This window comes from Oncorhynchus clarkii, unplaced genomic scaffold, assembly GCF_045791955.1.
Source record: "Oncorhynchus clarkii lewisi isolate Uvic-CL-2024 unplaced genomic scaffold, UVic_Ocla_1.0 unplaced_contig_4439_pilon_pilon, whole genome shotgun sequence".
NCBI classification, from domain to species: domain Eukaryota; kingdom Metazoa; phylum Chordata; class Actinopteri; order Salmoniformes; family Salmonidae; genus Oncorhynchus; species Oncorhynchus clarkii.
The window spans coordinates 22,403-37,245 of NW_027258435.1; the positions used below are offsets into that span (position 1 = coordinate 22,403).

Here is a 14,843-nt window from a genome sequence, read left to right on the forward strand (position 1 = left end):
TAGTGCACTTTAATATAGCCTGTTTACTTATTTGAATGTTTGATTATATTTATTTTTATCCTGCAGATTTTGTTGTGGATTTAAATTGACTTTGGGTGTCTTGAAAATCACTTAAAATAGCACTGTTGGGGATCACGTGACCCTTGGACGAGATGGCCGCATGAACTAAGAGCTCCGCACAAGTAGTTTCCAATTCCTAATCTTACCTCCACTCCAAGTTCAAACTCATTTAGCTTTAGTAAGAAAAAGTCATGGCGGCGACACTACAGGTGACATTTTTACCCGGACTCGAGTATTAGCGACGGAAAAAGCCTCCAAGAAGAAGCTAGCTTCAGAAAAAACTAGCGCCATTAGCCAGGAGCAAGAGAACCCGCTCCCCCACGAGGCACAACGAATGCCAACCTCGCACTCTGTCGAAGACATCCTTTCTGAGTTGAGATCCCAACGTACAGAACTAAACACTAAATTAGATGCCATTAACTCTCAGCTCAGTGCGATAGGGGGCAAGGTGACAATCCTGGAAAACGCTTTGCCTGACATCAACAACAAGATAACCATAAACGCGGGGCGCCTGGACGAGGCAGAGGGGCGAATCCTATCCATGGAAAACTTATTGACAGATGCCATGGAAACAATAGCATATGCTAAAAAGAAAATCGAGCATCTGGAAGAGAAAACAGAGGACCTGGAAAACAGGGGGCGAAGGAATAATTGTGTTCTATTCAATCTGGGCGAAAAAGAAGAGGGAAACAACCACCGCGCCCAATCACCATACGTTTCCTGAGATTCACCGACAAGGAACGAGTCCTACAGGCGGCGAAAAACAACACCATCACAGTGGGAAACGCCAAACTCGCTTTACACCAGGACCTGTCAGCTGGAATACGCCGAAAGCGCCGAGAATTTGACGAAGTGAAGAAATACTCCATTGACCGAGGCATCTTCAGGGGATTCAAATACCCAAACGAGCTCAGGATTCTTCACCAAGGAGCCTTGCGACACTTCAAAACTCCCGAAGAGGCAAAACGTTTTTTGAAAGACAATCCTGGCCAATGAGAAACAGACCAATGACTAAATGCGATTAATGCCATTACTAAAGGAGGTAAGACGACATATAGCCGATATCCAGAGACCCACCCCCTAAAGGTCATTATAGCCGTCCAATTTATATTTATTTTCCTTTAACTGAGAGGGATGGGCTGTATAGCCTAACCTAGGCCTACTAATGTTTCAGCCTACTTTTATTTCCCTGTTTTTTTGTTGTTGTTGCTATTATTACTTGGGGTTCCCTATGTCCCTCGGGGGAGGTATATGTAGGCTTGGCTATTGATTTTATTTTTCTCCCCTCTTTTACTGTGGTCTGGACGAGGGCAACTATGTTATTTACTCAATGCGGGGTGGAGAGGATGAGGCATTTCTTTGGTGGGGAGAGGGAGACGTTGTGCGTTGCTAACTGTTCCCGGTTTTTGTTTTATTCGGAACACAGAATTGAGACTGAGCGGGGGGGTAATAGATCCAACGGGATGTGTCGAGTTGTTTGGGAACTCGGCCGGGGTGTTCAGATATTATTATTTTATGTACACCATTTATTTTCCTTTTATGTGAACGCAGCTGTAATTACTATCCATTTTTACCCAGCGATGACTTGCACTAAAGTTCGATTACTGCTCGATGACGATGACTAGTACCTTGAATCTATTGACATGGAACTGCCATGGTCTAGGGCATGCAATAAAACGAAAAAAGATACTATGTGCTCTAAAAAAGGAAAAAGCAGACATCGCTATTACAAGAGACACACTTCTGTGATGCTGAACATGCCAAACTCCGCAGAGCTTGGGTGGGACAGGTGTATTTCTCATCTTTCAAATCAAACAGTAGAGGCACAGCCATACTTATCCATAAAAATGTTCCATTCATAATTGACAAAAACATATCTGATCCGGAGGGGAGATTTATTTTGATAACTGGGTCACTATATGGTCAACCAATTACTATATTAAACATATACGCCCCTAACACAGATACTCCTGCCTTCATTGTCAAAAATTATAACCCTGTTCAATGAGCATTGTGTCTCCTAGGCGTGGTGGCCGGAGATTTTAATTGTACCCTTAACCCAACCCTAGACAAATCATCTCAAGTCCCCACCACAAATCCTAGATCTGCAAAGATGTTGAACTCTCTTACTAAAGAGATGGGACTGATAGATATCTGGAGAGAGACTAATAGCTCATCTATGGACTATACATACTACTCTAATGTCCATAACACCTACTCCCGTATAGATTACATTTTTATCCCAAAGAGTTTCATAAATTCAGCCACTTGTACAATCGGACCCATAGCACTTTCAGATCACGCCTTTGTCCACCTCCGCTTTGACCTCTGCAAAAACATCCCGAGGTCAAAGAGCTGGAAATTCAACACCTCCATGCTATCAAACGAAGCGTTCCATACATTGGTAACTACATGGATAGACAACTACACACAAGACAATAAAGATTCTCCTGTTTCTCCGGCCACAATGTGGGACGCTGCTAAAGCCACACTAAGAGGTCATCTAATTGCATATGCTTCCTCTAAGAAAAAAGCAATGGAAGCACACAGGCTAGATCTTGAGAGGGAGCTGGAATGCTGTGAAAAAATACATAAACAATCCCTAGACAGCACCTCCTGGAGTCATCTTAAAGCATCCAAAGCCAAACTGAATTTGGACTACACTCGGGAGATAAAAAAAAAAAGTTTTCTTTACTAAACAGAAATACCATGAGTATAGCAATAGGCCCAGTAGATTGCTTGCTTACCAATTAAAAAAGGAGCAGTCAGAGCGTACAATCATGGCTATCCGAACAGCAGAGGACGAGGTCACATATGACCCAAAAAAGATCCATTTAACTTTTCATGGTTTTTACTGCAAACTATATACCTCTGAGAGAAAACACACGGAGGCAGAACTCCACTCTTTCCTAGAGGGAATCTCGCTACCTAAACTATCAGAGACCGACCAAGAAGATCTCAACTCCCCCTTCACTCCTGAGGAGATCCTGGAGGCAATTACCTCCATGCCACCTAATAAGTCCCCAGGCCCAGATGGATTCCCCAGAGAGTTCTACAAAGCTTTTTGGCCCCAGCTCAGCCCTATCTTCATTCCAATGCTGGAGGATTTTTGCAAAAACGGAGTTCTCTCAGACTCAATGCACACAGCTCGCATTACAGTGTTGCTAAAAAAAGACAAGGACCCCCTATCCTGCTCGTCCTTCCGGCCCATAAGCTTGTTGGATTTCGACTATAAAATAATTACCAAATTGCTCGCCAAAAGACTTAACACTCTTCTTCCCAAAATAATAAAAGCGGACCAAACTGGATTTATTAGAGACAGATACTCTTCTGATAACATTCGCCGTCTTTTTGATATTATTGATCAAGTAAACGCACAGAAGACCCCTGTCCTACTGGCTTCACTGGATGCTGAGAAGGCGTTTGACAGGATGGAGTGGAGCTTTCTGTTTTCAGTCTTAGAAAAGTTCAATATGGGCCCAAATTTTATTAAATGGATCAAATCACTATACTCTCATCCAAATGCCATGGTGACTACTAATGGACTGAACTCTGACAGATTCCCTCTGGAACGGGGCACAAGACAAGGGTGCTCGCTGTCCCCGCTGCTCTACTTGTTGGGGGCGGAGCCTCTGGCAGAGCTGATAAGGAGCAATCCAAGTATTATGGGTGTTTCTGCAGCACAAGATTTCGCTTTACGCGGATGATGTCTTGCTCTACATATCCAACCCTGAGAAATCCCTCCCTCTCATTTTAGACACAATTGCTCAGTATGGCAAGTTTTCAGGTTATAAAATCAATTTTAACAAATCCACTGCCTGCCCTCTCAATATTACACTCACCAGCTCTATGAAGACACTTTGTCCTTTCCAATGGAAAACACAGGGGTTTCAATACCTCGGGATCTTCATAACACCAGATCTGAATAGCCTTTTTAAGGAAAATTATCTTCCACTCCTGGACCGAATCAAGAACGATCTCCAAACCTTGATCTCCCTCCCAATTAGCTTAGTAGGAAGAATTAATGTAATCCGTATGAACGTCCTCCCTAGACTGAACTACTTATTTCAGATGCTCCCATGCTATCTCCCAGTTTCCTTTTTCAAAACAACTAACCAAAGCATCACCAAATTTATATGGGGCAATAAAAAACCTAGGATCAAGTTTTCCACTCTATCGAAACCTGAATCTAAGGGTGGTCTTGCCCTTCCCTCCCTTCAATTGTACTACTGGTCTGCCCAAATCCGCAACATGCTAACATGGATCACAAACAGACAAGAGTCAACGTGGATTCAGATAGAAGCCCAATCCTGTGGTTCATTGCCCTTAAGCTCAATTATATTCATTAATAACTTTAGTGAAGTGGGCAACATAGCCAAAACCTTTGTGATTTACAGCACCCTACTAGCGTGGAGGGACTGTAAGAAATACCTGGGCATTTCCTCCCAAATATGTTCTCACTCGCCTATAGTGGGCAACCCAGACTTGCCAAAAGCCCTGAGGGAGGCCAACTTTAATCTTTGGCATACTCTAGGAATCAGGACCTTTTCAGACCTATTTCATCAGAAAACCACTACACTGAAATCCTTTCAAGAGCTCTGCAGTGAATTCGATGTGCCAAGATCCCATTTTTTCAAATATCTTCAAATTAGACATGTAATTTCCTCATTTACCTCCAAGAGGAGGTTTAGAACTCAGTTGAATGAAGTTGAAACCCTTCTTGTCACAGCACAATCCATTAAAGGCAAAATATCTTACATCTATAGACTCCTTTCTGAGAAAGGAAGCTCCTCCTTTACTCCTTTGAAAATAATCTGGGAAAAGGACCTTGGTCTGACTATCAGTGATGAGTTATGGGCGGAGGTTTGCGACAGGGTATACTGCTCCTCTACCAGTGTAAAAATGAAAGAATCTAATTACAAATTTTTGTACAAATTTTATTATACTCCTTTGAGACTCCATAGAATGAAAACAGATATGTCTCCTAACTGTAAAAGATGTACCTCTGAAAGTGGAACCTATATGCATGTATTTTGGAGCTGTAGGAAGATTGCCAGATTCTGGCAATCTGTACATACTGCTGCACAGAAAATACTAGAGGTACAGTTTGATATGACCCCGTGTATCTATCTTCTTAATGCCCAGCAGGACTTTGTTCTTGATCCTGACAGCGAACATTTGCTTATGACTATTACATACTTTGCTAAGAAATGTATTCTTCTATTGTGGGCCTCAAATACCCCTCCTACATTTAAAATGTGGATTGACCAGATTATTGACTTTCTTCCTCTTGAAAAGCTCACTTATGACCTCCACAAGAGACAGCCCAAGTTTGATAGACTCTGGTCTTCACTATTCAACTATATTTCAAACTGGACAGAGTGAACGGGGTGACTAGGGAAATGCGCAGATACATGTTGTGTAAGGTACTGTAAAACCTAAAAACGAATTATTGGCCCGTCGTCTCAGCGAATGCTTGAAATAGCTGATAAGAACCTTGATAGTGCTGCTGCAAGTGTTAAATGTTTTTTTTGTGTGTTTTTATTTTAATTTCGTTTTTGAGTACGTGTGCACCAAGGAAAATAAATGCTTTTATTTGACTTTATCATTCATTTTAATTGTATTTTTATTTTTTCATATGTATTATTTTTTGACTTTTTCTTTTTTTAAAGCCTGTGAATGTGGAATGTGTTTTGTTGGTTGATTGAAAAACAAGAAAACTTAATAAAACTTTAAATTGAAAAAAAAAAAAATAGCACTGTTGTTCTAATCGTCAGATCGCAGGTATTCTGATCTTCACTGTCCATGGTGCTGAATCTGGCTGGGTAGATTAGTTTGAATGCTGAAAACTGGTTTGCCTACATTTAAAGGCCCTGTGAAGTCAAAATAATTGTATTTCATATTGTACAACAGCTGATGAAACTAACACTGTAAATGTGTTTTACAAAAATGTGATCGGGGTTGCTTCCTGATAGTTCTGGTTGAAAATACGGAGCATGTTCCTCTGCCCAGGCCTTGCTGACACTTGCCAGATCTTACACTGACTGGATATGTATTTTGTGTGTCAGCTAACCACATCATATGTTATAGCAATCTGTCAGTCAATGACACAATGGATGACTTGGCACACAACCATTGGTTGATGCATGCAACACCTGAGCAGGGACACATTCTTTTCACAGCACTTCAATGCAAAGTAATTTTCGTAGAAGGTTTGGAGAGCATTTTCACTAACCCTAACCCTTTTCCTAACCTTAACCTCAGTTTCCTAACCTGCTACGAAAAATTCACTTCGATATTGAAGTGCCATGAAAAGAGAGTTTCTCACATCTATACAGCACCTTCTAATCAGCAGGTTTGCATGGGCGAGAGTTTTGGCTTTCCATGGCGACATCACCATGTGTAAATTGGTTTATAGACCAACGACAAAGAGAGTGCCAATAACAGCTAGTTTTAATTTCCCCTCCACACTGACCACTCCCAGACAGTCCTAGCAAAATTATTGCTTGAGAAAGTTTTTTTTGCAAAAAATACATTTTTGACCATTTTCATCGTAATCTATTACAGTAAGGTACTTAATTGTTACCCAGAAATGATTTGATATTGATATAAAAACGTCTGCTTTGGGCCTTAAAAAGATATGTGCACTACATACTCAGAAATCACATATATTGACATTTTAGAATGTATTTTATCAAGAAAGTAAGTTATACATGTCTTTTTTAATCTTACTCTTAGTTGCAAATAATTAATTTGGCTGTGGTTCATTTGATTTTCAGCACAACCCTGTTTGATAACGTATAGTATTATAGTGACTTCTTGTGGTAAAATGTCAAACTCACAACTAAACTCATTAAAATGGAGGTTTTCTTTACCCTGTCTTATCAAACAGTGCAACATTTGACTGATGAAATAGCATTCTTCTAAAATTCTTACACTTCTAGATGCAAAATACAAGTCACTATTCCAATACTGTTTGATTCTGCCATTTTTGAAATACATTTAACATTTCAGTTAAAAACCCTTTGGATAATATCAACATTAATTACTTAACATCTTAACACATACACACCATGTAAATATCAATAAACAGAGGAACACATGCTACAAATAGTTAGTGACTACCTACCAGTCAATTAAATTAGATTATTCAGAAAAATAACATTGTTATAAGAGACAAATTGCCTTTAGACAACATAAATGACTGCATCTGGACACAGGTCAAAACTACTCTGCCGAGCTCAAGTTACCAGCTATGTATGGTTTCAACACTTACATTTATTGAGTTATTGAAAAGTATCCTACAAACATTGTTCGAATGTGAAAGTGATCAGGTTTTCTGAAACAGGTGTGTTTGTATTGAAGAACCCTGAGATTGTGGACAGTAGGACTTGTGTGAACAGGTGTGAACAGACTGAAGATAATGATGTTTTCCTTTCTCTGTCTTTCGAAACTCAGGAACAGTTTGAATGTTTTTTATTGTAATTTAAACAATGGTATGGATGATTAAGCTGGATCTTTCTCTCTGAATCAGGAGTGCACTTTCATTCTCCCAATTTTTCCAAAAGCCCAATCTGAGCAACCTTTGCTATAAACCCTGTCTTTCCCATTGTTGTTTCAAAAGTGGAAAATGATCAATTCGATAATCACACATAATGGGCATTTCACAGCCAAGACTTTTGATCCTTCCCATCAAGGCCATGTTGGCCAGTTTAACCTTCACCCGGTCCCTCTCTTCCGGAGTCCTCTTGGAGGTGCACTCCACAGTAGAGTCGGTCTCAAAGGAGATGGCTGGGACGTGAGTGAGCAGGTGGCCCCCAGCCTTCTCCTGGGCCATGGGCGTGGGAGTCTGCAGGACCAGCCCGTGCGTCGCTTGTTGATGTCGAAGGTAAAAGCTAAGAGGATACACACAAACATTGACCATATAATGTAACGTTGTTACATGTAACTAACTAGCTTGACTTGCCACCGTGTGAAACATGTATGCTACCATATGTTACTAAAAAGAGCTGACAATATTATAAAATGTAATCCAGGAGTTTATGTTTGAATTCTGGTTCTCTCACAACACAAGTCACTCAGAAAAGCATCTGTAGGCAGAAGCATGCTACATGTACATTTGGCATTTGAAAAAACTACAGCTGTGCTATGCTACCGAATGCAAAATGTATCTGTATCATAAAAGTGTAGTGCAATATTCCCTTTTCTTGCCACACACACATACTCTCTCTCACTAGGGACAAATGTTTTGGCTACTTGTCCAGAGAGGTTTGAGCTTTAGAAGTGGATCTGCAGCAAAAGTAGACCTTTATTGCCATCTACAGGTCAAAGGTCAGACTGGCATTCAGTAAAATGTAAACATGGGCGATCCACAGAAAATGGAAATGTGTGTGTTTCTGTTTGAGAAGTTAAACCAGTTAATTCCCTTATAACTGAGTGTCCTGCATCATGTATTATTTTATTGGTTGTAAATTAAATACGGTTTATTTTACAGTACATGTATTTTACACTGAATCATTGATATCTGGTTGAATGTTGGTTGTGGGTGTAACGGTGTAACTGGCGCCTCTGGGCTGAGGGGCTCTGGCGCCTCTGGGCTGAGGGGCTCTGGCGCCTTTGGGCTGAGGGGCTCTGGCGGCCCCTGGCTGACTGGCGGCCCCTGGACTGGCGGCCCCTGGCAGACTGGCGGCACTGGCGGCCCCTGGCAGACTGGCGGCACTGGCGGCCCCTGGCAGACTGGCGGCACTGGCGGCCCCTGGCAGACTGGCGGCACTGGCGGCCCCTGGCAGACTGGCGGCACTGGCGGCCCCTGGCAGACTGGCGGCACTGGCGGCCCCTGGCAGACTGGCGGCACTGGCGGCCCCTGGCAGACTGGCGGCACTGGCGGCCCCTGGCAGACTGGCGGCACTGGCGGCCCCTGGCAGACTGGCGGCCCCTGGCAGACTGGCGGCACTGGCGGCCCCTGGCAGACTGGCGGCACTGGCGGCCCCTTGCAGACTGGCGGCACTGGCGGCGCTGGGCAGACGGGTGGCTCAGGCGGTGCTGGGCAGACGGGTGGCTCCGGCAACGCTGGAGAGGAGGAAGGCTCTGGCAGCGCTGGAGAGGCGGGAGACTCCGACAGCGCTGGAGAGGAGGAAGGCTCCGGCAGCGCTGGACAGGCGGGAGCCCCTGTAAGGATGAGCCGGAGAGACAGCCTGGTGCAGGGGGCTGCCACCGGAGGGCTGGTGCGTGGAGGTGGTGACAGATAGACCAGACCGTGCAGGCGCACTGGAGCTCTTGAGCACCGAGCCTGCCCAACCTTACCCGGTTGAATGGTCCCGGTCGCCCTGCCAGTGCGGCGAGGTGGAATAGCCCGCACTGGGCTATGCAGGCGAACCGGGGACACCGTGCGCAAGGCTGGTGCCATGTAAGCCGGCCCAAGGAGACGCACTGGAGACCAGACGTGTAGAGCCGGCTTCATGGCACTTGGCTCGATGCCCACTCTAGCCTGGCCGATACGCGGAGCTGGAATGTACCGCACCGGGCTATGCACCCGCACTGGGGACACCGTGCGCTTCACAGCATAACACGGTGCCTGCCCGGTCTCTCCAGCCCCCCGGTAAGCACAGGAAGTTGGCGCAGGTCTCCTACCTGGCTTTGCCACACTTCCTGTGTGCCCCCCCCTAAGAAATGTTTGGGGCTGACTCTCGGGCTTCCATCCACGCCGCCGTGCTGCCTCCTCATACCAGCGCCTCTCCGACTTCGCCGCCTCCAGCTCTTCTTTGGGGCGGCGATATTCTCCAGGCTGTGCCCAGGGTCCTTTACCTTCCAATTCTTCCTCCCATGTCCATTCCTCTTTTCGCTGCTGTAGCTGTTGCCCGTTACCACGCCGCTTGGTCCTGTTGTGGTGGGTGATTCTGTAACGGTTCTCTTGCGGTGAAGGAGAGGCGGACCAAAACGCAGCATGGTGATGATTCATGTTTGTTTAATAAAGGAAAACTATACATGAATAAACTACAAAACAATGAAATGTGAAAACCTAAACAGTCCTATCTGGTGCAAACACAGAGACAGGAACAATCACCCACAAACACACAGTGAAACCCAGGCTACCTAAATATGGTTCCCAATCAGAGACAATGACTAACACCTGCCTCTGATTGAGAACCATATCAGGCCAGACATAGAAATAGACAAACAAGACATCCAACATAGAATGCCCACTCAGATCACACCCTGACCAACCAAAACATAGAAACATACAAAGCAAACTATGGTCAGGGTGTGACAGTGGGACATATCTGAAGTACTATGTGTGTGTGCTCAATGAATCACACTGTGTGTGTGTGGGTGGGGTGCATGTTCTATACATTATTCAGGACAACATTACTTTGTTTAGCCTACACCGTGACTATGACTGCATAATAAACTAAACTAAATATACTATGTATTTTCTAATCAAATGTGTTAACAGGGCAACAATAAAGAAGACAAAGGCCATCAATTCAATGCAAATATTACTGTATTAAAGGAAATTGTTGTATTAAGCTTGCTTTGAAAACCGTTTGAATGGCTTGGATAGGCCTATGGAGATGGTGGAAAACATCCTGATTAGAAGGGGACGTTTGCGAGGCTTCTCCTGTTGAGAGGTGGAGGGAAGACCCTCTGGGAGTCCAAATGTGGCAGGATGTGCCACTATGTTGGGCGACAGAAGAGAGAGAGTTGACATGCACTTTCATTTAGAAATGATGGTATATTGTATTCTTAGTTTCAACTCATTATTACTTTCACAAATAAATGAGAACCAGAATCTTGAGATTTGGAAACTATAAATAATTTTACATAAGAGATTACTATCGATAATATATAATGTACTGTATATAGGGTTTAATATTTTTGCAATAGCAGCTTTGTACACCAATATCTCAAACAGTAAATGTCCTGCTGTATGGACTTACACATGATATCTTCAGTCTGGTCTTTGGATTCAGAATGGCAGGATTTCTTATTGGAATCCTTCTTGTTTCCCATCATGAATGGCTAAAACAAAAACATGTCAAAACAACTGTCACAGCAGAACAATCTCACGGTAATAACGATCACATCTTACACACCAGCACAACAAGATTTATAAATGGTTTTGGAATTAATGGATGGTTTTACATTTTCTCTAAATAACATTGTTTACTCACATTGACACAATTGTTAACTTAAATAAGTGTGATGTACCTTTAAGTTGAATTTCAGTCTGGCAAGCCTTTGTAGGAAAGACAGCTTCCCTCTGGTAGCCTTCACATCTTCAGCCATGAGAAGAGCTTCTGGCCTGGTGGCTTCAAAAGATGTTCTTGAGGCTGCTCTTGATGCCTCGTTACAACTGTGGAGAAGCTCCTTGCTCAATGACTTCACAAGAATCCTATTGAAAGTGGAGTCCTGAGTCGACACGGCCAGTTGGAGTATTTTCTCTGAGCCAAACTCCTTCAACAGATGTTTGTAGACGGTGCTGTATACTTTGTGACTCTTCAGGTTCTTGGGATAAGCTTGGGTCTCAGAGCAGCCTGACCATGCACAGAAGGAAGCTATAACTTTTGGAATCAGGTCTTGTGACGTGCGTGTGACGTCAGTTGGGTACAGATCAGTTTGGGTTTGTATTTTTGACAGAAGTCTCACCACTAACATGCTGATGAGGCCGGTGAAGTCATCATCACCGACTAAGTTGCCAGTGGATGGGGTTGAAAGCGAGGCAACATCCGGGCTGGTTGAATTCTGATCACAAACAATGCTCTGAGGTACATCGAAACAACTGATGGTATCCCTTTCCTCAGCATCTATGTTGGCCTCAAAGCCTCGTGCAGCATTGGAGGTCCCACTTGTTGTCATGCTGATGGCGGAGAAAGATGGCAGAGGGTAGGACTTACCACTCAGTAGACTGCCTATATCAGTTACAGTTCCGGTTGGAGATGACCCTCTGCTTTGTGCATCAGAAACCACAGAGTCCATGACCTGGCTTACCATTACTTTGGTAAACAGGCTGACTGTGTCACTAAATGCTGATGTAGAAAAAGAACATGAAATCCTATCTTCAGATACGCTAGCCGGCACACTAACTCCCTGAGCCAAACTCATTGAAGCTGTAGAGGGCACAAGGCTAGGAAGCAAGAGGCGCTTCACAGACTCCTCTGCAAAAAGCTGAACCAGCTTGTAAGCTGTGTGCTTCCCCACCGTCTTGTCATTCCTCTTCAGCTCAGTAAGGACTGTATCGGATGCACTCTTTCCAGCCGCCACTGTCAGAACCAGAGGGGTCAAGTTGCTCTCAGAAATGATGCGGTTGACTTGGTGAGTAAGATCACGTGAGAGAGCACCAATCCTACCCTGAGATATGAGCTCCTCCAGTCTTGCTATTGCAGCTGTTAGATCAGGGTGGAATGCAACCTCCCCTTCTTCCTCTGGATGTACCTCCTTTATGATGGTATCCACTATTGCAGACATGCTTTCCCTGGCATCACACACCAATGTTTTTGGCTTAGTAGATTTGCCCATGTCGATGACTGAGCATCTCACAATGGGCTGAGTAATACTCTCTGGTAAATCAGAAGAGATGGGAGTGCCAGGGAGTGAAAATTCCCACTCTGACTTCTTTGATCTGGCAGATGAGGATGACAACGAGGAGGAAGAACGCTGTGGCGCTTCATAGATCAGTTCCTCACCACATTCACTGCTTACCCTTTCAACATCCTTCAGCATCATTCCAACCACATTCTCTATTTGTGAAAGCTCAGTCACCGTTTGGTCAGATTTTGACAGCTCTTTCTGAATTGAAACCAGAATATGGCTGAGGGTCTTTTTGGCTTGAGCCGTTGTTGCTTTGACTTGATTTTGCCATGTAAAATAATTCCTCATCTTTGTCTTCACATTGTGGTAAATAGTCTTTGCAGTTGTCCAGATCTTCTTCTCAGATACTTCCAAACCAGACTGTGAGCCTTTGGGTGTGGCCTCAGTGTACTCTGAGGTTTTCTCATCACTCTGTTGAAGCATAGAGTCTGCCTGCCATAGAGTAGTAGAAGACTCTGTGGGTGGGAAAAGGCTCTTCATGTCATTTGTAATTGATCCAACGATTTCAAAAGCAGTTATATCTGTATGCCTTAAGGAAATTGTTGATTTTGCTGGCAACATCTGAGAATCTGTCTGGCTGGAACTGACTTTGCTGGGAAAGCTACTGACTGATTTGATCAGTATTTTTCGCACTTCGTTGGTAGCGTTCATCTGGAACTCCTCACTGGAGAGTTTCTCAATGACTGAGGCTGGAGTATCTCTTAATCCTTCCAACCATGAAGAACCAGACACAGGCATGTCTTCTAGATAAGACATGACACTGTCCAAAAAGCCACAGACTTCAAGGGAGTTGTAAGAGGAACCCTCTGCAACAGATGATGTGCATTCCAAATCTGCCACCTCTGACCTATACATGGTCACAATCTGGGACAAGACCTCTTTGGTGCAGGGCACCATGTTGGAATCACAGAGAGACAGTAATGGTTGAGAGTTCTCACTTTGGCATTTACGGAGAGAACCAAGTCCTGTTGAGTTGACCACTTGCAGTATTGCCTCACTCTTACTGGTTTCAGGTTGCTCTGGTGTTTTCTCTCCTACAGAGTCAGTTGAATCACATCCATCAGATAAAGAAGATGAACTACGTTCTGATATAGGGGATTCACTCCTACATGGGGAAGGCAAGCTCAGGATTGAAACAGGCAGATCACTGGAGTCAGTATGCTCCAGAAGCACAGCACTGGAGTCAGCTTTTTCCATAAGTTCTTCCCCTTGGACTGGAGCTCCACCCATTCTGAGGAACAATGTCTCCAGCTTTGCCTGAAGTCTCTCGCAGAGTCTACGAGCTGCATGGAAGGGTTTCCGCTTTGTCGTACAGTGTCCCACTTGGGTATCTCTCTGGGTGCTTGTTGGCTGATCTAATTCAGCATACTGCACAATGTCCTTGACATCTTCAACAAAGTTATCAATTATTTGTGATGCCTCAGATTCTACTTTGGTCTGTATGAGCTCAGTGGCCGCAGAATCAAGGATCCTGTCAGATGGGCTAGATGCATTCATCAAGCTTGGAGTGGTACTAAACGAATGAGAAGGTTGAACCATACCAGAGATATCGCTCATTAACCTTCTCACAAGAATTTCACTCACAGCCTTTGAGGCTTTGGTCTTGAACTTCACACTAAACAGAGTGCCAAGATTTTGCATCATTGCTTTGCAAGATGTACATATTATGTTCAGCTCCTCTGGAACAGGAGAGTCTTCAACATCCAGGTGCTCCACTACAAGGTCACTGCCAGATGCCAACATTTTAACTTTCACAGCCACTTCTCGAAAAACCTTAGCCAATTCCGGATCTTCTTTTTCCAATTCACCCACCATCTCTGCGATAACAGTCATCACTTCTTCTGTTGCAGGTGGAATGCATGACTCTAATACAGAGGTAGAGCTCTGGTCCTCTGGGGTGGTGTGATCATCAAAACATTTCTGGACCATGTTGACCATTTGTTCAGCGGCCTGGGTACCAGAAGAAATAGGGGAGGACCGCCCTGAAATGGCTCTGCTGATGGTCGCAGAGAGGGCAGAGTTAAGCTGTTCGACCACCACCTTGATAAGACCAACAGTCAGCTCAGGTGGGCAAGAGGACAGGATATTATGATCAGACAGTTGCTCCTGGACACTTTTGATGATTCTGTCCTCTGTCATTCCCATGAGGACTTTCACTGAGGTCTGGGAACTTTAAAACGAACAAGCAAAGCATG

General features: G+C 44.1%; 1 protein-coding gene across 1 annotated transcript; it reads right to left on the minus strand.

Annotated features, from left to right (window-relative positions):
* Positions 1 to 10,543: 10,543 nt before the first annotated feature.
* On the minus strand, positions 10,544 to 14,793 carry LOC139396931 (serine-rich adhesin for platelets-like). The gene is made up of 3 exons (XM_071143860.1): positions 11,269 to 14,793; positions 10,998 to 11,079; positions 10,544 to 10,734 (listed from the first exon to the last, which is right to left on the minus strand). Exons 1-3 carry the CDS (start codon positions 14,791 to 14,793, stop codon positions 10,583 to 10,585), a joined length of 3,759 nt encoding a protein of 1,252 aa, XP_070999961.1. The 3' UTR covers positions 10,544 to 10,582.
* Positions 14,794 to 14,843: the final 50 nt, after the last annotated feature.